The 22,096-nt window shown below is 36.0% G+C and overlaps 1 protein-coding gene across 5 annotated transcripts in view; it reads right to left on the bottom strand.

The window, feature by feature from the left end:
* The window catches only part of VTI1A (vesicle transport through interaction with t-SNAREs 1A), a 375,524-nt gene that overhangs the window by 271,402 nt on the left and 82,026 nt on the right, over positions 1 to 22,096 (bottom strand). For 3 of the 5 annotated variants that reach the window (XM_052660758.1, XM_052660760.1, XM_052660761.1), the window contains exons 5-6: positions 16,388 to 16,408; positions 11,507 to 11,591 (exon numbers count right to left, since the gene is read on the bottom strand). In XM_052660758.1, coding sequence (XP_052516718.1) covers positions 11,507 to 11,591; positions 16,388 to 16,408 — 106 coding nt within the window. The remainder of the gene's footprint in view (positions 1 to 11,506; positions 11,592 to 16,387; positions 16,409 to 22,096) is intronic. The other 2 variants (XM_052660759.1, XM_052660762.1) reach the window with 1 other exon arrangement.

Here is a 22,096-nt window from a genome sequence, read left to right as displayed (position 1 = left end):
CACCGTGATCGCTTCAAGTGCCATGTGTCACTAATAGCACTGAAAATGGAAATCAAGACAAAGACCTCAACTTAAAAGGTGTATTTTATGTAGATAAAAATAACCTTTTAATGCAGTACAAGACATTAGATAATTGATTGTGATGTGATTACCACACGTGGAGGACAATGTTAGGATTAGCCAACAAGAAGCTTATTTTTCCTCCAAAAGGAATAGTCTTCAAAAAGTTTTTTTTTTCCTTGTCTGGCTTTAGGGTGGTTTATTTCTATCTCTAAATAAATAGATATTTATTTAACTATGACTTAGAATTTATATCTCAAGATGCAAAAGGGCAACACAGTGCCACACATGAATGATGACCCACCATGACAGTCTCTTTGATAACGACTTTACTTGGAAAAACATATTCTTCAATAAAAAAATTATTTTTTAATGTTGACTTTGTTCTCTTATGGCAACGTTGGAAAACACTGTAGCCCAACAGGAAATACAGACGAAAGCTTCAAATACAGAGCACACAAAAAAAGCCATTTTTAAAGCTTATGCCCATCAAGTTTTCCACTTGATATAAGTCGTATACAAAGTCTTAGTCCAATGTGAACCCATGCTGTGAAATTTCTGTAGCACCCACCTCAGAAAATTCTGTTAAATATATAAACACCGCTGAAAAGAAAACTTCTGGGCACTAGAAGTCAGACTCAAAGGGAAAATAAACCTGATTAAAAAAAAAAAATCCCAAGGAAAGTTATATAAGCACAGTGCAACAAGGTCATAAGCTTAACCATCCTTCACTGTAATATTTGAAAGTAAATTGGCGTTTTAGCGACCTGCTTTGGTCGTCATTCTTTTCTCAACTCACAGAGATGCAACAGAATAAGAATGGCTTCACGTGTATCTTACAAACCAACTGGAAAAGTGATAGGCTTTATGGGGTAAGAAACCTTTAAAAATGAGTATAATACTTTTTAATGGATTAAAAATGAACCCTATGAATGCCCTTGGACCACCTAAGGAGAAGGTTCTCCAAATAGGGTTTAAATGACATCCTTTTCTTACCACTATGGAGCACACCAGTATCTTAGGGAATCTCACAAAGTAAATTTAAGCACAACTTGAAAATACACTTTAAGAGCTTCACCCCAAATGACAACCTCCTCTGTTCTTTTCAGAGCAGAACTACAGCTTTCTGAGAGGTAAGACTTTAATAGGGTTGTAATTATAAAGTAAGTGATAACTACACATTAAAATGATTCTTTTACCACTGGGTAGACTTTAAAAATAACCATTGGATGTGGTCAAGTAGTTCTTCTCAGCATTTAAAAAAATACCTATTCTAGCAGAGATAGCTTTAAGGTTCTGAAAGTACAACCACTTAGTCTATCACTCAAAATGATGAACAGAAAAACATTTTCTAGAGATAACTTTTTCTGTCAGAAAGTTTAATATTTCTAAAGAAAAATCTTTTCTCTAAAATATATATGGCTGGATAAAAGAGATGGTTAATATCAAGCCAACTGTATAATCCCACGTTTGCTAATAATCCCGTTTTCTCTTCCTATGTTAGAGAACAACACCAAATGTTAACTTGTTATTTCTGCACTGGTTTGGACATGATAGTGCCTTTCTGAATTCCAATCTGTGTTGAACAAAATTGCTTAACCTTAGAAATCTGTATTGGTGTTTAAAGACAGAACATTCTCGACTCAGATGAACTAAGACGGGGCTATCTTGTCTTTCTAGCTTGGCATCTCTGAAGTGCTTGACATTCAGTAGAATTCAATGAAAGCTTGTTGAATAAAATGAAATACAACATTTGCCTTCTTTCATATAATATTGCACCACTCTCACTAACAGTACAGAATCAGAAATTTGTTTTTGTACTGACTCACAACAGTTCTAAGAGCAAGAAATAAACAGTTAACACATTTTGTGTCTATGTCCCAAGAAATCTTATAAATGACTTATCAGCAAATAAGTGTGGGAGTGAACCAACAACGTTTTTTTGTTTCTTGAGATGTTAGCTCAGTTCCAAGCTGGCTTCTAATTTTGAAAGCAGTTTTAGGCATTATATTTTACTATCATGCATTGTTTTAACCTATTCTGCAGATCATAATACATTCAAGGATTGATATTCCTGAATCAAATTATTACACTGTACCTAGCACAGCAAACCGGAGAAGGCAATGGCAACCCACTCCAGTACTCTTGCCTGGAAAATCCCATGGACGGAGGAGCCTGGTAGGCTGCAGTCCATGGGGTCGCTAAGAGTCGGACATGACTGAGCGACTTCACTTTCACTTTTCACTTTCATGTGTTGGAGAAGGAAATGGCAACCCACTTCAGTGTTCTTGCCTGGAGAATCCCAGGGACGGGGATCCCCATAGCTGCCATCTATGGGGTCGCACAGAGTCGGACACGACTGAAGCGACTTAGCAGCAGCAGCAGCATAGTAAACACTCAAAATACTTCTTGAAGAAGATGAGGGGGAAACAGGAGAAAAGAGAAGATGAGGAGAAAAAATGATTAATAATAATGAAGAGGAGGAGGTAGAAGAATAAGAAAATGTCAGTAGATATGGAAGAAACTCTTGAAAAAATAAAGAAAATGACTGATTTTTGGTTTGATAAAAACCTGGTCTCAATATATACTCCCAACCTGACGAAAATTTCTAAGTAGTTCCATCAGTTCAGTTCAGTTCAGTTGCTCAATCGTGTCCAACTCTTTGCAACCCCATGAATCGCAGCACGCCAGGCCTCCCTGTCCATCACCAACTCCCAGAGTTCACCCAAACTCATGTGCATCATGTCAGTGATGCCATCCAGCCATCTCATCCTCTGTCGTCCCCTTCTCCTCCTGCTCCCAATCCCTCCCAGCATCAGGGTCTTTTCCAATGAGTCAACTCTTCGCATGAGGTGGCCAAAGTATTGGAGTTTCAGCCTCAGCATCAGTCCTTCCAATGAACACCCAGGACTGATCTCCTTTAGGATGGACTGGTTGGATCTTCTTGCAGTCCAAGGGACTCTCAAGAGTCTTCTCCAACACCACAGTTCAAAAGCATCAATTCTTTGAGGCTCAGCTTTCTTCACAGTCCAACTCTCACATCCATACATGACCCCTGGAAAAACCATAGCCTTGACTAGATGAACCTTTGTTGGCAAAGTAGTACCTCTGCTTTAGTGAGTTGATTAAAATAATATTTTATCAAGAGCCATACGTTAGAGTATCATGCTCTATAATCCTCATATAACTTCATGAAAGGCTCCGGTAAATTCTGTCAATAGTTCAGCCAAGATTTTGAGACAATTAAAGATATAAAGGAAGGCACTTCATATCTTAAATGCATTTATTTGTTCAGATTCCTTAAATAAGTACCGAACATGAAACATGTTTGATTTTTTTTTAATGTAAGCTGATACCACTATTGATTGTTTTTCCTGTATGAACTCTTGAAAAAAGACACAAAGTAGAAAAATAAACGGTCGTGTACATAAATTATCTAACTGTCATAAAAATGCTGTTATTTTAAGATTTGTTTTTCAAAAGAAAAAGTATTCTGTATGTTTCTCTGATTAACTCTATTTGGTCAAATGAATGAAGATTTTGATGAGGTAATCATTTAAGGCAAAAATAACCTGAACATATGTAAAATAGGCCTGTGGAGTTACATTCCTAAAATGAAGAGTATCTGCAGTTTAAAATTAGGTAACTATAACACAGTATTTGGAGAAGGCAATGGCAACCCACTCCAGTACTCTTGCCTGGAAAATCCCATGGACAGAGGAGCTAGGTAGGCTGCAGTCCATGGGGTCGCTAACAGTTCGGCACTACTGAGCAACTTCACTTTCACTTTTCACTTTCATGCATTGGAGAAGCAAATGGCAACCCACTCTAGTATTCTTGCCTAGAGAATCCCAGGGACGAGGGAGCCTAGTGGGCTGCCGTCTATGGGGTCGCACAGAGTCGGACACGACTGAAGCGACTTAGCAGCAGCAGCAGCAACACAGTATTGAAATAGTAAAATTGAAGTAAAGTCCGTATTTTTTAATCAAAAAAGTACACATCAGGGTAAAAACTTTGGTAAAAGCGTACAAACTTCCAGATGAATAAGGTCTGAGGATCTACTGTAAAACACAATGACCAGAGTTGATAACACTGTATTGTATAATGGAAATTTGCTAACAGAGTAGAACTTAAATGTTTTCACCAAAGAGGGGAAAAAACAAAGATAAATGTGTGAGGTGATGAATATATTCCTTAACTAGATGACAGGACTCCTTTTATACACATACACACACACGCACACACAATCACACGTGTGCACACACAATCATGCGTGCACACACAATCACACACACACACACACAAATGAGAGAGAGAGAAAATCTTTATAGGAAGGAAATGGGACTGCTAAGGAAATTCTTAGATAGAAATGGAGGAATTTTCTGTATTAATCCTACAACATACAAGACTTGGGTAGACATTTCCTTTATGAACCTAACTTATAAGTACATAAAATTGGTATTATCCTTCCTCAGAAAATTCACCTTTGCACTTCCCTAATAAAACAAGATACACAAGAAGTTGTGATAAATATGCCATTTAAAAAAAAGAATGTTAAGTGGTGTTCAATATAGGGGAAAATGTACTTTGAGAAAAACAAAGTGGTATAATGTAGTCCCTTTTATGTTACTGGATAGGTTACTGGCTATTCTAATTGCCAAGTATTGCCTATGCACATTTTTCTAACTAAAGTAAGATATATAATTATTACAGCTCCTCTATAAGACAATCAACCTTCACATCTAATATCAACAATATTAACAGATACAATCATATTTATTACCTGTATTTCATGAGTATAGGTATTAACAATACAAGCTACTTGCCTGAATTTTTGAACATGAGTGTAGTAATACATATATACACAAGGAAATGAGATTCAATGAGGTGACCTACCCAGTTTAAACAGACACAGACTAAAAACTAACACTGAAAACTGGACTTCTAACTCAACTTTAATGTGTACAGGTATCACTGCTGACTGTGTTTAAATGCAGATTCTGATCCAGTAGATCTGAGCAGACTCAAGATGCTACATTATCAACTAACACCCAGAGGATATGGATGCTGCCAGTCCCAAGGCCCTCTTTTGAAACGAACCCATTTCCTCGTTAGACTGACACAAAATGAAGCAAAGTGACGACATATGTTTATACTCAAAACCTACCTGAACTGAAGATTTCTAGGAAAATAAAAAAGCACACTTTTGTGAGGCAATTCACAAAATCTCTCTACATTTATGCCTCTTACAAACTCTAGAAAATAGGTATCATAATTTTTATTCCTCAGATAAAATATTATCATAAACTTGGTTTTAAGCTCAGACTTATAATCACAAGTGTCCATTACCACCAGTCTGTTGGACTGGCATTGTGTAAAGCCCTACCAGGTACACGGACTAATAAGTTCCCATTTGTTTGGGGGATATCCTTAAGGAAGAACCTGGAAATAAATGACAATTTCCAAGCTCCTTGCTCCTGAATGCCCTTTAATAAGGCTTATAATTTCTCCTGCATCTTCACCATCTCTCCATTCATTTAAACTAGTAAAAGGGCCAAATCTTGGATTATTATAATACGCCTCTGAAATGCCTCCTTGTACCCATTCCCCTGCCACTGCACCCTTACAATCCTTGTCCTCTCTAATTCTGATCAGGCCATTTGCCCGCTGAGAGCTCTCCAATGGCATCACACTCTATAAGGCAAATTCAGACACCTTTCCAGGCCTTGGAGCCCCAAAGAATCTGCACCCTATGCGGCTCTAACTTACCTCACCCAACGCTCACTTTGCTCCAGCCATACTACTCTTCTTTCTGTTGCCTGAATATCTCAAACACCTTCTCATTTCAGAGCCATTGTGCTGACATTGTCTTCTTGGAATCACTGGCTCCAAATCTGCTTGCTGGTGGCATCTTTGTGCAGTCCAAGACTCAGCTAAGAAGGCACTTCTCTGGGAGGTCTTTCATGACTAGCTAACCTAAGATAGACTTCACTAGCTATTCTTTCACACCCTGCTTTTCACTTTGCCACCATCAGAAATGATCTTGTCCATTTAGTTATTAATTTTTAAAAATGTCTGTTCCATCCTGCTCCCTGCGCCTTCCTGTTTAGCGACCTGGGAACAGGACACTGCAGTCTTATTTACTACTGTATCCAAGCGCATACTACACAGTACTCAATAGTTAAGTTTTTGAATGGATTATGTAAAAAGGAACTTAACAGATGTGAGAACATGACATATTCTGACCACAATAGGTCACATTGAAAATTTAGGTCTGTGGGACCCATTCATTTTTCAGTGTGGTTTACTGGTGAAGACATGGAATCAGATAGCCTGGTTGTACTATTTCCTAACTTGATTAGGAAGTGTGGGCAAATAACTTAATCTCTCTGGATCTTGTTTCCTCATCTGTAAAGTGAGGAAACTCTATTTACTGCATAGAGTTGCGGTAATGATTAAAGAGCTAATAAATACACAGTACTGAGAAAAGCATGTGGCTCATATTGAGTGTTCAATAAACAAATGTATTATTTCTACATATGCCCAGTTACTAGTCCAGGGTGGGGAACCTGCAGGGCCCTTGGGGAAGGATGGACCACCTTCAAAGCAGGAAGGCTGGAAGAACAGCATCCTGTTATAGAGAGATCACTGACCAAATGCGACATCAGAGCCAGGTGGCTTGAAGTGTCTACTGAGAGAAGGGGTGCAGACCTTTAGGCCTGGGTACTGGACGGCAGGAGCAAGGCTGGTAAATGGTGCAGATCAGTCTTCAAAGATATGAAGAGTATACCTGGTTCCAGAGATGCACTGCCATTTAGGGTACAGGCTGGGAAAATGTGTTAAACTATGTGTTTACATATTGAAAGAAGAGAGTGAACCTTGCATTTCTGCCCTTGTATAATTTCTCTTTCAGCCTACTTCTTAATTCTACAGCTTCCATGAATGGTGTGTCTATTGTAATTCTAGGGTACTTAATTTAATTTAAAGAAAAAATAATCATAATTTCACCATTAATGGCAGGTGACCTATAGTTTTAAATACTAATGCCCTGACCTCAAATAAAATAGGTATCTTTATAACTAAGAGTCATACTTAACTATTAATAGTAGATGAAAAAAGGAAGAGCCACTTTTTATTCAGATGCTGGGACAAGAACTTATAAGAAATGTTAAACTGGATCATGCCAATGGCTCATACAACCACCATAGTGTTTGGTCTTTGACAGTCACTCCTGAGGAAGTTTTCTAATGAATCTGATAATTGTCCCTGTTGATGTCAGTCTGAGCTTCAGATGTCCAAGCATCCGCTCTTTAGTTCAGGGTCATACATTCTCTCCTCTCTCTCATTTCCTCTGTTTCTTCATTTCTTCTTCTCTTTCATTTCTGTTCAAGTAACTTGTTACCTCACCAATTTTCTCAAATAGAAAGAAAGCCATGAAAGAAACTTGTTTGGTACTAAACTCAATAAATATCAAGGTGTAAATGGTACTTAGATATAATCATGTACTTTTGCTCAGACCAAGTACATTCAGGACATGAGTCCTCTGTTCAGAAGCTATTATTAAAGAAGTAGTAACTGCCAATTTGACAAAATAATTTTTAAAAATGTCACAAATGACTCAAGAATTTTAGGAGATGGATTTTATTATTTACTAGGAAGTTTCTAGAGGTCAAAATAATACGCTTTCTATTCTATTCCACACACACACATATATACAAAATGATATTTGCCAATAAAGGTTTTCAAGAAAAGTTTATAGATTTTTGCTGAAATCTTCTGCCAACAATTTTCAGAGATAACCACTTATGCTGATGATAACATAAAAATGACTTTTCCAGAGCCCCATTTGCTTTCTAAGCACTTGAACATATATGACCTCATTTCAACTTTATAATAACCTTATGGAATATAAGATATACATATAGGATATATCGAATCTGATATCAGGTTTCCATTTGGCAAGTAAAAGAACATGTACATAGAAGCTAAGAATTCTTCAAAGTCACACAGCTGATTAACAACGGGGCCAGAGAATGGGATTGTTGTCACTTTTTCCAATACAGTACATTAGACAATAATTCCTAGATGTTGTGATTAAGCAGGGCTTCCCTGATAGCTCAGCTGCTAAAGAATCCTAACCTTGATTCTAAAAATTTCAAAGGGCCCAACGGAGTTGCCAATTTTGTTCATTTTCCAGGTAGAGAAAAAAAAATATATATATAGATATATATAACTTCTACCTACTATTTCTATCACATCATAAAACTATCCTTTATCACCCCAAATAGGAAAAACATGATCTGAGAAAATATGTAGTAATTTAATAACATTTGTTTGTAAGAAAATCACTAATTTTTACTTTTCCCCCCTCATTTTACTGTGGACTGATGAAAACTCTTGTGGTCTAGGACCAATTCTCAGACCAATACTTGCAGATCACTAAGCTCTTCTGTACTGTTTTAAAGTCATCATAGCTCTTCCATAACTATGCCTTGTTGCATTTCATAGTCTTTTAGAAGAAGAAACCAATAAATGCTAAAAGTTTTCCCTTTTGAAAGACACTATTCTTCAACTCATTCTGTAAAATGATCAGCATAGTAAATTTACAAAACAATCAAAACACAGAGCTGCTGACTGACTGGACATGACCAAGCTGAGGGTTGGCAGTGAAGCAACAAATGTAGAAGCATCATGGAAACCACCATAATTACTTTCCCCACTTCCCACAAGACAGTAAGAAGGGGAGGAAAAATGTTTTGTGCCTCCTTTCTCATTTCTTCATCCACTTTCACATTCATCCAAGGAAATGAATTATCATGATGACTTCTGTCTAGGTGTGTGCCACATATATGTTTAACTCCACAAAGCCCACCCTTATCCCTCCTCCTAGACTTGGTTTTACAGTCTGTAAGAAGTTCCCAAGTTTATATATATATATTATATAACATGTAAATGTCTACTTTTATAAAAGTTTATAGTTAATTTGGGACTTCCCTGGTGGCTTAGACAATTAGGAATCTGCCTATAATGAAGGGAACCCTCAGACAACAAAGAATCTGGGTCAGGCAGTCCTGGAGTAGGGAATTGGCTACCCATTCCAGTATTCTTGCCTAGAGAATACCATGGACAGAGGAGCCTGGTGGGCTACAGTCCATGGCAGTCACAAAGAGTCAGATACAACTAAGCAACTTTTACACACACACACACACACACACACACACAGACACAAACAGTTAATTTACCACTGTATTCTACTAAAAAATCCAAGGGCACTGAGGTTGGTTTGTAGGACAATCTTAAAGTGGCATTTTCCATGGTGGCTATATTGATATTTTAATGTTACAGCACTCACCAAAAGGAGTTAACTGTCAAATTTCAATCTTTTAACCTTGATCAATGCATGACCCTCCAGTATCTATGACTTCTTTGACAACATTCTTCAGCTTTGGGGGGGAGCTACATGAAAGGTGTTGTGGGAGAGAAAAGGCAGTCCAATCAGCCAAATCAAGCCCTGTGATCAGTGTCATAGCAAGAACATCCCCAACCCAACCCAGTCCCATCTGGAAAGAGGCTCACCAATAGGATGCTTTGACAAAGAAGGTCCTTTAATGTTCAACAGGTATAGCGACACATTCTCCTTTTTAGAAACCCCTTTAATACAAATTTTGATCAAATAACTTTTTTTCTATGAAAGGTAAATGCCTATATATCATCAAATGACCACACATTACTAATAATAGTTATATTTATATAGTGTTTTACTGTTATAACACATTTTAACTTATGCCATCATTTCTTAGGAATATTCTGAGACAGGCAATATAATTTCCCTTTTATTGAAGAAGAAACAGACTCAGAGAAGTTATGTGATTTGCTTGTGCTTAGCTGCTCAGTCGTGTATGACCCTTTGCAACCCCATGGACTGTAGTGCGCCAGGCTCCTCTGTCCGTGGGATATTTGAAGCAAGAATACTGGTTGGGATCGCCATTTCCTCCTCCAGGAGATCTTCCCAACCCAGGAATTGTAATCACATCCCCTGGCTCTCCTGCCTTGGCAGGCAGATTCTCTGCCACTGAGCCACCTGGGAAGCCCATGACTTGCTTAAGGTCACACAAACAAGAGCTTGAACCCAAGGCTGGCCCTTTGACTGCATGTTCAGGGCACTTCTCATTATTAGCATTCTTTGCAAAGACAGTCCAGTCACTTCTTAAAGTAAGCCCAAGGACTAAAAGAATAAACAAAAACTGGCTTTTATTCCAATCAGGGCAGAGAGCCAATCTATCAGGAACCTCAGAAAGAAGGGCTGCCCATACTATTCAAAAATCTGGTAGGGTTGATGGTTTTCTTCAGTTTTCTCGCCGTTACTACAATACCAATGTCATTTGTGTTCATTCTATCTGATTTCTTAGAATTCATCATGTAAGTAAGCCAATATAACATAGCCATGAATTAGGGGCAAGAGAGAACACTGGTCATTCATAAAAGAAATCATTTGGAATCATCTTCACTATACATGCTTTTACAAAATGAATATTTTTTTGGTAACACTAAACTTTAAAAAAAATTAATGGAAATGTCAACCACCTATTTTTGTTGTTCATATACTGGGCAAGAGCTACCCAAAAATACATAAAATAGGTCCTATACTTTGCAAAATAGCTGAATAATAAGAGATTGCTAAGTATAAAGAGGTTAATGGATATTTACTTAGTAGGTAAAAATAAACATTCATTACGTGAAACATTAATAATGTAAAAGCATGTCTATTATAAGTAAACTCATCCTAGAAGCCAAATTAGAGCTGTTTTCTGAAATTAATAACTAGTGTTAATTCAAACCAAAAGTTTTGACAGTATTAACTAACACTTATAGTACCATTATCATGACTTTCTTTTTCTCCATATCTGATTACAGGCACTGCTCATGATTTGAAACAACAATGAAAACAAAACAGGGCCATTAGGAATCATTTCCTAATGACTTCCTAATCATTTCCACCAGGACAAACAAGTACAGTAAACTTGGTGTTGGTAATTCTTTGCCCCTAGTTCACATCATTTAGACTGATTAAAATGCTAATTTTTACATATGTGAATAATCGCAAAGAAGCAAACAACTGGAGACAGCACTGTGTGCTAGCAATCATTGCGGGTGGGTAAACTGACAACATGTAACCGCATATTAAGACAAATGTAGAATTTAGACAAAGTATTCCATCTCTTTTCAGATGTATACTTTTAAACCTCAGGAACTGTTTTCAGTAGATGTCATGCCTTTTAACTTGAAAAAAGATAAGCGCAAATAAGCTCCCAATTGTCTCCCCAATATGTAAACCACATCTCGGGCTGCTGTCTCTGCTACTCCTTTGAAGTTTCCCTGAAATGTCATGTGTTGTGAAGACTGCTGTGCATAAGCAAGACAATTTGCTCACTCTCAGAATTCTTACCGGTTTCCACTGCTATTTGGTATCCAGCCTCTAGTCTCCGAGATGACCTTTCCAGCCTCTCTGTGTTATCGAGCAGATGTGCCCTCTGAAAAAGAAAAAGGGAAAAAAATCAGACGACCGTCTACAATGTTCTTTTTTTTGCCTTAAAAAAAATAATGCTGTTGTATGCCCTAACATTTTGGGGGGGAGGGCGGATCACAATCCATTATAGATAATTTTTAGCAAATCTTCCTTTATACAAACCACTACAATGAACCGATTTTCAATCAGTCAATTCTGTATGGACCATCCAGTTTTTGTTTTGTTTTGTTTTAGAAGGCAGACTCACGTTGTACGTGGCCACAGTGAATCTTACTCCAAAACACTGAGAAATATACGAAGACCAGAACCAACTGGATCTCTCCTGTTGCAGCAGAAGTAGCTTTATGAGTTATTTGCATGGATCGATGATCCCTATTTTGTATTTATTTTTTATAAAATGCAATCATGAAAAAAAAATAACTCACTAGTTCCTTTGATTCCTAAAGAATTTTCAAACGAAAATTTTATTCTTAAAGAATGTCCTTTAATTTTTGATGTGCAGCAAGATGCCATATAGAACAACATATGCTACTAAAACAGAATACTAAACAGCAATTCTAGTTCTAAGACCACTCAGGGCAACCACTAAGAAACAAGAGACACATGTTTCCCTATGCACACAGATGTACAAAATTGTGGATTTATTCGCAGATATATGGCACTATACTGTAAGTGAATTTCCAACAGTGTTTTAGACTAAGAACTAAAATGATAATAATAATATACATTATTCTATATTCTGTCTGATGGAGGAAATTGGAAGATTTTCCCCAAATCCTCAGCTTCTAAACTTTCTTTTCTACATTGAGGCTGATCTTTTTAGCATAACAATCATACACTAGATCATATTCAGACTGACAAATACATTTATAAGCTAATCATGGCTGTGAATGGATAGCAGTATGTGCATGCCCTTGGGAGTGTGTGTCCGTGTGTGTGTGTGTGTGTCCATATGTGTATACTGATGCATGTATGTCTGGATACTTTAAAACACCAAAATACGTGTAACTATATATTTGGGTTTGTGTACGTGCATGCATGTATTTGTATGAATTAGTACTTTACCCCCTCAAATCAGTTTTGGTATCTGGTCAAAAAGAAAGAAAAAAAATGCAACCATAACTCCAAGTTTGTGTTGTTGACAGATGTCATTTAAAATTGAAGAAATGCTTTCTAACCATAAAAAAAAAAGGAGGTGCCACACATATTATCTGAGTGGCTGTCGAGCGAAACGATCCACCTTGCTCTAATGAGCCCCCATGGATCTTGGAGATGCAAGCTGTATTGACATGCACACTTAAGCTAATACACCTAGACCAGTGCCTCCAAGCTCTAGCAGCCAGGGATGCTGACAGAATATCTCGCTTCCATCTTCAAAGAAAGGAAGTGATTAGTATGTTATCATTACCATTCAAAACGTGATTTCCTTATTCCCTCCCGGCATAGGTGACACATCTGAGATGCGGCCAGACGTTGGAGGCAGCTAAAGCCACATCAAAGCTTTCCTTGAAAAAAATTTTTTGGGGGGAGTGCTGGAGAGAGTGGGGGGAAGAATCATTAAAACAATGCATTTAGAACAGAGAGATAGGACCTGATGTGAAGGTCAGGAAAGCTGCAACAACAGTCTATAGTAATTAATAGAGTCGCCTACTACACAGTGGAGAAATTAAGAGAAAAACTGCCCCTCCCTCTGCCAAAAAAAAAAAAAAGCACTAAATAAATAAAAGGGAGGAAGGAAAGCATATATCATAAAAATGTAAAATCAGTAAAGTCTGTAATTGAGAAAAGGAAAAGCAAGGGGAGCTTTATGTGTTTGGCATTAATGACTATTTTTAAACAAATTTAACACTTTACTCAGCTTGTCAAAAATTAGGAATAAGAAAAGCTTTCTTATTCCTAATTTTCACTACATAAAGGTTTTGGGAGGGGGAATTGCTCTTCCCTTCTTTGAATATTGTTTTCCAACTTAACAAAGGACTTGATTTTTTAAATCGGTGATTCTCTAGAAAGATATCAGCATTGTGGCATCAAGAATAAATGTGAATTTTAGTCAAGAATTCAGATCAAAGATTTTGGTTCATTTTCATATTGGGTGAAATCCCTAAACTAAAAGAAAATATTTAGCTATTGCAGATTTAGAGAAATCAAAGTTCAATACTGAAAATGGAGAGTTTAATTATACAATAATAAAAACGTAGGAAACAGAGTATTTAAACATAGAATGATTTCTGAGATTCCATGAATGGGAGCCAAATTAGTTTATCCAGTATATGGCTTTGTAATGGAAAGCAAAACTGCTAAGAGAACTTTTTTATTAAAAAAAAAAGTCTATTCCTAAATAATGTCAGTAACTCTTCTGCAGGACAGTTCAATTTTATCAGAGCAAATCTGCACACAAGAGGACTATCAGTTTACCAGCAGCTTTCCAGCAGGATCTCACTTTGTATTTTGGAACCTCTTCACTTAAGTCAAGCTAAAATCAAGTTCTTGTAACAGCTGTGCTATTTACATTGTTCCCTTAGTTGTACATTGCCCTGGTCTCTGAAAATGAAAGGAAATACAGTACAGTAGCAGCTGATGCTTTCAACTTGCCCCCACACTCCATCCCAAACTCATTCTCTCACCCTCTTCTCAGCCCTTTTCAAAGCAGGTAAGTGAAGCTGTGCTGGAGCTTCAGACACAGCTCAACTTGTGTGAGGAGCTGTGCAACGTGGAGAGCTGGAGACGCAGGATTCAAACAGAGAGCTCGGCACAGCCAACACCGGTTCAGCTCCCTGTGCATTATCAGCCCGATTCCAAGCATGTTCTCTTTCCAGAACGGATCCCAAAAAGAGAGCCCCCAAAAAGAGCATCTTGAGGTCTGGATGGGGCACACTTTGTTTCCAAATAGGATGAAACATTCTATTTTGAAGCAGAGGAGTGTTTGTCCTCTTAGGACAGATACAAGGAGGAAATCAGTGTTTAATCACTCTGAGCATCCTGCCTGAGAAACAATGACTTTGAAGCAGACCATATACCAATAGTGTCATCACTGTAACCTATTCTATAAATATCAATGCTGCATATATATCAAAGACTGTTAAGAGAATATTTCAGAGTATATTATTCTGTTAGCTGAGTGATCTAATTCTTCCAAGTACAATTCCATTTCCGGTTATAGTGTTGGTAACATGCATTCCAGAAGCATAACTGATAAAACTGTTGCTATAGGCACAGCAAAGGAATTAAAAGCCATAAAATGATGATGAAAGGTATTTTAAAAGAAATGCAGATGTGATGTGTTCAGCTTACAGAATTAAGATTTCTAAGTCCACACAATTCAGCTTAAAACTAAATCTGTCAACGATGCTGATGGTACTAAGGCACAAGGGTTTATTAATTATATTCATTACTAAATTCAAGGCCAAGAGCTTCATGTCGTTTCTTCATAGTCTATAGTTGGTTGCATTAATATTTGAAAATTCAAATTCTTCACCTAAGCCTGAGCATATGCAAATACATACATGAAGACTGTCTTGCAGAAGAATAATGTTGACATATCACTCACCTCAAGAATAATCTTATACATCAAAACTATGATTTATAATATTCATTTAATATATACATCTGCTTCCATGCAAGGAAGATTTTAAAAAACACAAAAAGGTTGGAGGGTGAGGGTTTTGTGTATTTTCACCCTTCATTTTATATATCATTATTACTTTTACTAAGAAGACATCATAAATGCATCTTAAATCAGAAGACTTGTTGAAAACCACTCTCTACAAACATCTAAATTAGCATTCGTATCACCTAGAGAATGATGACATACCAATTAAAAAAAAACCAAAAACTTCCAGGAAAAATCTCAAACAACATGGCCAACCTAAAGTTGAAAATAATTCATAGTACTCTGCTTATTATAAGCAATTAGACAATTTTTAAATTGTAATACAGGTCATTATTTTACGTCCTAATGTAAAAGTAACTAAATTCAATCTCACTAAGTAAAAACTATGACTATTTCTGAAAAGAGTAGCAGCGCATATTTGATAAGTATGGTCTAATTTTAAAAAATATTTAGAATCATTTGGCATCCCTCATGCATACAGGGATAAAATTATCAACATTGTTATAAACATCTGCTGGGCCACACACACAAAAAGTCTGGAGCTGTATTATGAAGCAGGCTAGCAAACTCAGAAAAATAAGAACTCACTTGGGTGCTATTTCCTACAAAAAAGAAAGTGTTTAACAATGAGAAGAGGCTTGGCTATTCTTAGGTATCTGTGTACATAGACTAGTAGAGTATTTATAACATACGTGTGTTTCCCCAAAAGGATAATAGCCTCATGGTATCTAATGTTGAACTAAGAATTTTGGTTGAAGGAAAGGAGTTAGTTTAAAAACAGTTTTCAGTAAATTCAGAATGTCATAAAAAAAATTAATCCTGTTGACTTCTTTGAGAAACCAATGCAAACAAAACAAAACTGAAGTCAGTCTACATGAAAACTACACTTGGGTATAGCTTCAAGCTATTCCTTTCTTTTTCCTCCCTTTTTTGGTCTTTAAAATATGAATTTTCTTCCAAAGCTAGAAAACAACAATGATCACTGTGATAAGCACGATTAGGGTATGCTTGTTTTTTTTTTTTTTTAAAGATAGCAGAGAACATTTCTAGCAATATAATCAAGGCTTTTAATATGTGCAGATTTTCCTGGAAAAATGAACCCAATGGTTTTCCTTCAGATTGAGATACTCAATTTTATAGGGAAAAGCAGAATTAAAAAAAAAAAAAGAAGCAAGCTAGGAAGTACTCACCTCTTCACGTAATTTTATCAACTGCAACATGAATGCAAAAAAAAAAAAAAAGATAAAAAGGAAAGAAATGGCAGGAAAGAAAGATCAGTTGTGTGACAGGATACAGAATTAACATTGACAATTTATCTGTTTACATGTTTAGCATTTAAAAATCACAGACAAACACATTAAAAGAACCTAAACATAGACTACATGCAGAGTTTTTTGAACGAATAAAGATCACTTTCTCACACTGTCACATTAAACAAAGAGAATAGTGTGAAATTCTCTTTTAAAGTACATCTAAGACACCATCATGAAATAAAGGGGAACGACTTCATAGAAGTCTATATTATAAAGAAAGAAAACAAGTTTACTGTTCCTCTCTTCTAAGAATGTACCACTGAAGAGGTTTTGTATATACAAGTTTTCAGGATGTTTCTCTATTTTGAATCTTGACAACTGCTTTCAGATTTTTACCTCCAAATGAAAATGATTAATAGCTCATGCTTTTGTCCCAGTAAGTATTTTAAAACAACAAACTGGTATGTTAATGTCATACTTGTACCCATTCTAGTAACAGGATCACCTTTGGAAGTAAGATTATTTTAATTGGGAATAAAGCATGCCAGGAGAGATAATATTTAGGACATAAAATCAGAAAATCTTTCACCATCCTTAGCAATACTGTGTATATCAGAGTTGATTTCCAAGGTTTCGTTTTGCTGAAGAGGCTACTGTAACCATAAGGAGTTTTAATTTTAATTTTGGAAGTTTCTTCACTTATCAGTTTCTTCATCTTGTAAACCAGGTCATTTCAAAGCAATGAACTCTCTAACTTCATTTGTACTGCAATTTGTTTTCACCAAAGTCATACCTCAAGCCACTCTTTACCTGTTAGTAAACTCTCTTGTGATAACACTTTGATTCTTCTCTGTAGAATATTTAATTGTCTTAAATTTTACAGATAAAACAAGTTGTTTTACTCCTTAGAAACTAGAAAATGGATATAACCATATGTCTGGTTCCCTGTGTGTATGTGATAGTATTGTATTCTAACCCACAAATATTGGAGAGTTGAGGTGTTTTCCAGTTTCTACAATGAATAGAACGAAACCAATGTTGTATGAGACTATAAACGATATTCTAGGTCTGAAACTTGCATCATCAGCAATTCAGGTCTACAACTGATAATTTTTAAGCATCCAAATATCTGTAACATCTGTTATAACACTTGACATAAGCAGGCCAATAAATTAAACTATTGCTTTGGGAGAAATGTGCCATGAACTGCTCACTATAAGTCTTTCTAAAAGTATCATGTTTACCATAGCCCAGATTTCTCAAAGCTTAAAGCTATTTTTGTCTCCAATTCAAGGAAAACCATATGCATTCCAGCTTAGCCTGTTATTTCATTTGTTATTTGAAAAATATCTCAAGTACAAATGAATAAGATTTCAAACCAGTTATGAATCTTAGAAAAAGGGTACAGAATCGATTACATAAGGTCTCACACTGCATTTAGTGAAAAAGAAACTTTTTCTAGCTTTCAAAAATACATATGAAGTTATTACTTGTGATTAACACAATCATTATCTCAGCAACCACTGAGTGTATAAGTCAATCATCTCATCATTTCACGGGAAAAGTTACAATGCTTCCCTAGAAGAAGCAAAATTCTAAACTAAAATACCTGGCCTATCATATATCGGAATCTTTCTCTTTGCTATCGGAACATCATGGGAGAAAAAGGGCAAACATTAATTCTCAGAAAAAGCTGATCTGGGATTGATCGAACGTCTATTTTTTTTTTTCTTTCTGGGGGCACCATTCTTCAGTTGACTATGATACTTAAAGGGCCAAAGTTTAAAACTACTCTTCAGCAATGGAGACCATTTGGGCATGCCACCCTGCCATAATCAATGAGTGTTTAAAAATGCTACCCATTTGTTTTTTCAATAGATTCCAAACAAAAAACGTTCTATCTTGTTTGTGCTGCATGGCTGCACCCAAGCTTTACACCGGATTTGTAGCTAAGCTAGGTAATGGGAGGGGTTTTAATCTTTATCTTTTTTTCCTTCTTCTTTTTTTTTAAGTTAGCCTGAGAGTTTTCACTCAAGTAAACAAAAGATGGCCTATTTTTGAAAATTAACAATGCTTAGACTAGGCTGAAAGTACTGATTTCGTATTTTTTCGATTCGCATTTTATCGAGTTTCTAGCTCCGTCATAGGCGACATGAAAGTGTTCCATGCCACCATGTTGAGTTATGATAATCAACATCTTTTTTGAAACAAAGATTTCTGCCCACCCCCCCGCCCCCGCAGAATTTGATACAAGAGGTAATCTGTTCCTTTGTGGGCTGAAAAAATCTGGTTTACGCTGGTTTGAACCAGTGGAATCTCTTGTGGTTAAGCCTTCTGCTGTGACTAAAATCAAAACTGCACTGCAGAGCATGTGAGGGTTCGTGCGTGCGCGCCTGTGTGTGTGTGTGTGTATGTGTGTGTGTGTGTGTGTGTGTGTGTGTGTGTGTGTGTGTGTGTGTGAGGGGCATCACGTGACCACCAGAACTACCGAATTTTTTTTTTTAAGCTGATAACGCGACTGCCGTCTCTGTCCGCATACAGATAACGAATAAATGCTGAACTCTATTAAACGCCCTTTACACATTATCGTGGGTCGAACACACAATTTTCTGAACTTATGATGACAGTCTATTTATTTTGCTATAAACCCTCAGCACGTAACGAACAGATTTGTGCCTGGTAATGATCTGCTCTGCCAGGGCTATATGAAATGATACCGACCTTCTTTAGATCTTGGGGAATTAAATTGACCGACTTCACCCCCTGGTCTGTAGCTGAAGTTTGACACACTTTATACACAGCAAGCCCAAATCAGAACTTAAGAGAACATCGCATTAAAAAATTAAGCAAATCATATCTGCTGAATATTGCTTTACCACAAAAATTTCCTCACGTTTAGACATACCCTACTCTTTATATATATATATTTTGAACCTTCTATCTGGGACTTACTCAAATTTCATTTACTCAGGTTTATTCACTGATCAATATAATTTTGCATATGGAAACTGAGACACTATTGGGTTTCAGAAGTAGAGCTTGGAACATTTGTCCCATTATCATACTCTACTGTGAAGGGGATTTATTTCTGTATGAATTTTTTTTTTCCTTTCCTAAAGAATCGTTTTCATGAAACGAAATCGAGTTAACAATTATTAAAGTTTCCACTCTAAATATAGCATCACTACATTTCAAGAACAAGCTCTTTGAAAATATTAAGATGCTGTCATATGCAATGGAAAATTTGATTTGTTAAAAGAACAGAATGATAATGCCCAAGACAACTAACAGTTCATGGAAAGACCCAACAATATTTGAATGTGCCAAACAGGTAATTCTGCCTCTTCTCTGTAAATCAAGGATGAGCTATACTTGATTGAATGAAATGGATGTAACAGAAATGAATTTATACAAAGCAATTAATTTAAAATTAATAAAAATGTGTACATTTGAAAATTCTTAATTTTTGAAATTATAACAATTCTAATCATGGCAAAATGTTTACATGTATAAGAGTAAATTAATATACTGTACAGTTAATTGGAAGATCATAATTATGTGTATCAACGGCCAAGTTTGAGATGCTTAAAAAATGCATTATAAACTGGCAGACTGAGAAATAAGAACTAAGGTATTCATGTTTGTCTAAATCTACAAAGAAGTCCCTATAGGGAAGATGTGGATATTACACTGAAAATAACTAAATAGACAGCACTTAGTTCATTTGTCTATTTACAACCTTTGCTATTATTTATCCTTTTTTCTGACCTATACTTTAAAAAAACTGAGATTTCCCAATTTTAGTTAAACAAATCTTGCCACCTTTGGTTTCATTTTTTAACCTCTCAGTTTTCCCTGTATTGTTAAAAATTTACCATAACTACGACATGGCCATGAAGTTCTGAAAAATCAATTTCTCAATAATTAGGCTGAAAATAAACATATCCGTGTGCAGAAAATATTTTCTTCTCTAATTTACTAGGTGAGCTTCTCTAATTTACTGGCGAGGTGATCCTAGCCAGAAAAAGCTGTCTTCTCAGCCACGGAGCTGCAAAAATTAAAATGAAAAGCCAAATCTTTTCTTCCTTTAAAGTTTCTGTTTTGATTTCATAGTCTGAATGAATACTGTGGCAGGATAGTTATTCTCAAGTGACCATTCCAAGTTAAGGATGTGTTATATAGTTTTAGGGTTTTTAATTCCTATATTATGACAAAGAGCCTCAAAACAAAACATAAAGGCTTCATTATGATATGGAAATTGTGCTACGCTGGTAACAAAATATCCTAAAAGTTACATGTCGTCTCTTTGAACTTTCAGATCTGATTCAAATTTTAGACTGAAAAGTTCACATAAGTAATAATCTAACAGTTCCACAGTCTCATGACTATAATTCATCACATTCTATTTATTGAAGTGACAGCTCCTTACAACTAAACTTCAGGCTTTCCAAGCACTTTCAGAATTTGTAAGCTTGATTTATACAAGTCCAGGGGAAATCTCTGAGTTATCACTTTATAGTGACAGGAATATAATTTGAAAAATTCAGAGAATATGAACTCAATCTATTTTTGTGGAATATTTTTCTTTAGGCGTTAAAAAAAAAAGTCCTCCTTATATGTTCGTAAGGCAAATGTTCTAGGCACATAAAATGTCCATTAAGAGAACATGCTTTAAAAAAAAAAAGATCCCTGTCACAGTACTACAGCATCCATTACAATAAAGGAGTTTGAGTTAGACAGAAACACCCTCTTCTCTTCTATTTCCTCTATATTAGGCAGTAGTTTCAAATGAGGTAAAGAACTGTTTAAAGAACTCTTTAAAGAACTGACATGGAGATTCACTTTTTTTTTTTAACACATTCACTTTTTTTTTTTAAAGACTGCTTTTTTTTGCAGTAAAGATAGAAAATAAAACTATGATTAATTCACTCAAGAGGTATGAGCAATCTAAATCTCACTTAAAATAGGGAAAAAAATTTTTTGCTCTCACCCTCACATTATTTAATCTATTTCGAGTAAAACTCCTTTATCACATCATGCTTTTGTGTTTGATGTGCTCCTTTTTTTTTTTTTTTCCCTTAGCTATTCTCACATTTCAATCAGGGAAGCTGAAATCCCAGGTCAAATCTTAACATGTTTACATGTCTGAACTGAAGCTGATAACATCCAACTAGTGGAGGGACTGAGATCTTTCCAAAAACAAACAGAGGACTGCTCAGTGATTCTTCTTCCTTTCTAGGGGTGGGCAGATGGGTGCCTTTTCATCACATGAGCAACAACCCTGTTTACAATATTCACATTTAGTGGATAGTATTATAGTTTCAGCATATATAGATTTACACGCTATTTGCAGGGGTAAACACTATTATGCAATTTTTATAATGCATATCAATATATTATGTTTTAGCAGCTTATTAAAATGTTGGTTTGCCCAATGAATGATTTATGTTCATTTTTATTTAGAATAGAGGCTTCTACTAGACTTGCCAAAGTAACGTTAATAAACATGTTCAGGTCTTGCTTCTGAAGTTCCCTATCATTTATTTTCTTTAAAAGTGTCAAAGAGAATCAGTCACTGGGGCTGTTTGAGACTTTTTTTTAACATCATCTCTACTCTGAGGTTCTTGAAACATTTTTTAAAGTCAT

This window comes from Budorcas taxicolor, chromosome 23 (assembly GCF_023091745.1).
Source record: "Budorcas taxicolor isolate Tak-1 chromosome 23, Takin1.1, whole genome shotgun sequence".
NCBI classification, from domain to species: Eukaryota; Metazoa; Chordata; class Mammalia; order Artiodactyla; family Bovidae; genus Budorcas; species Budorcas taxicolor.
The sequence above is the reverse complement of the archived record's forward strand: the minus strand, read 5'-3'. Positions and strand labels throughout refer to the sequence as shown.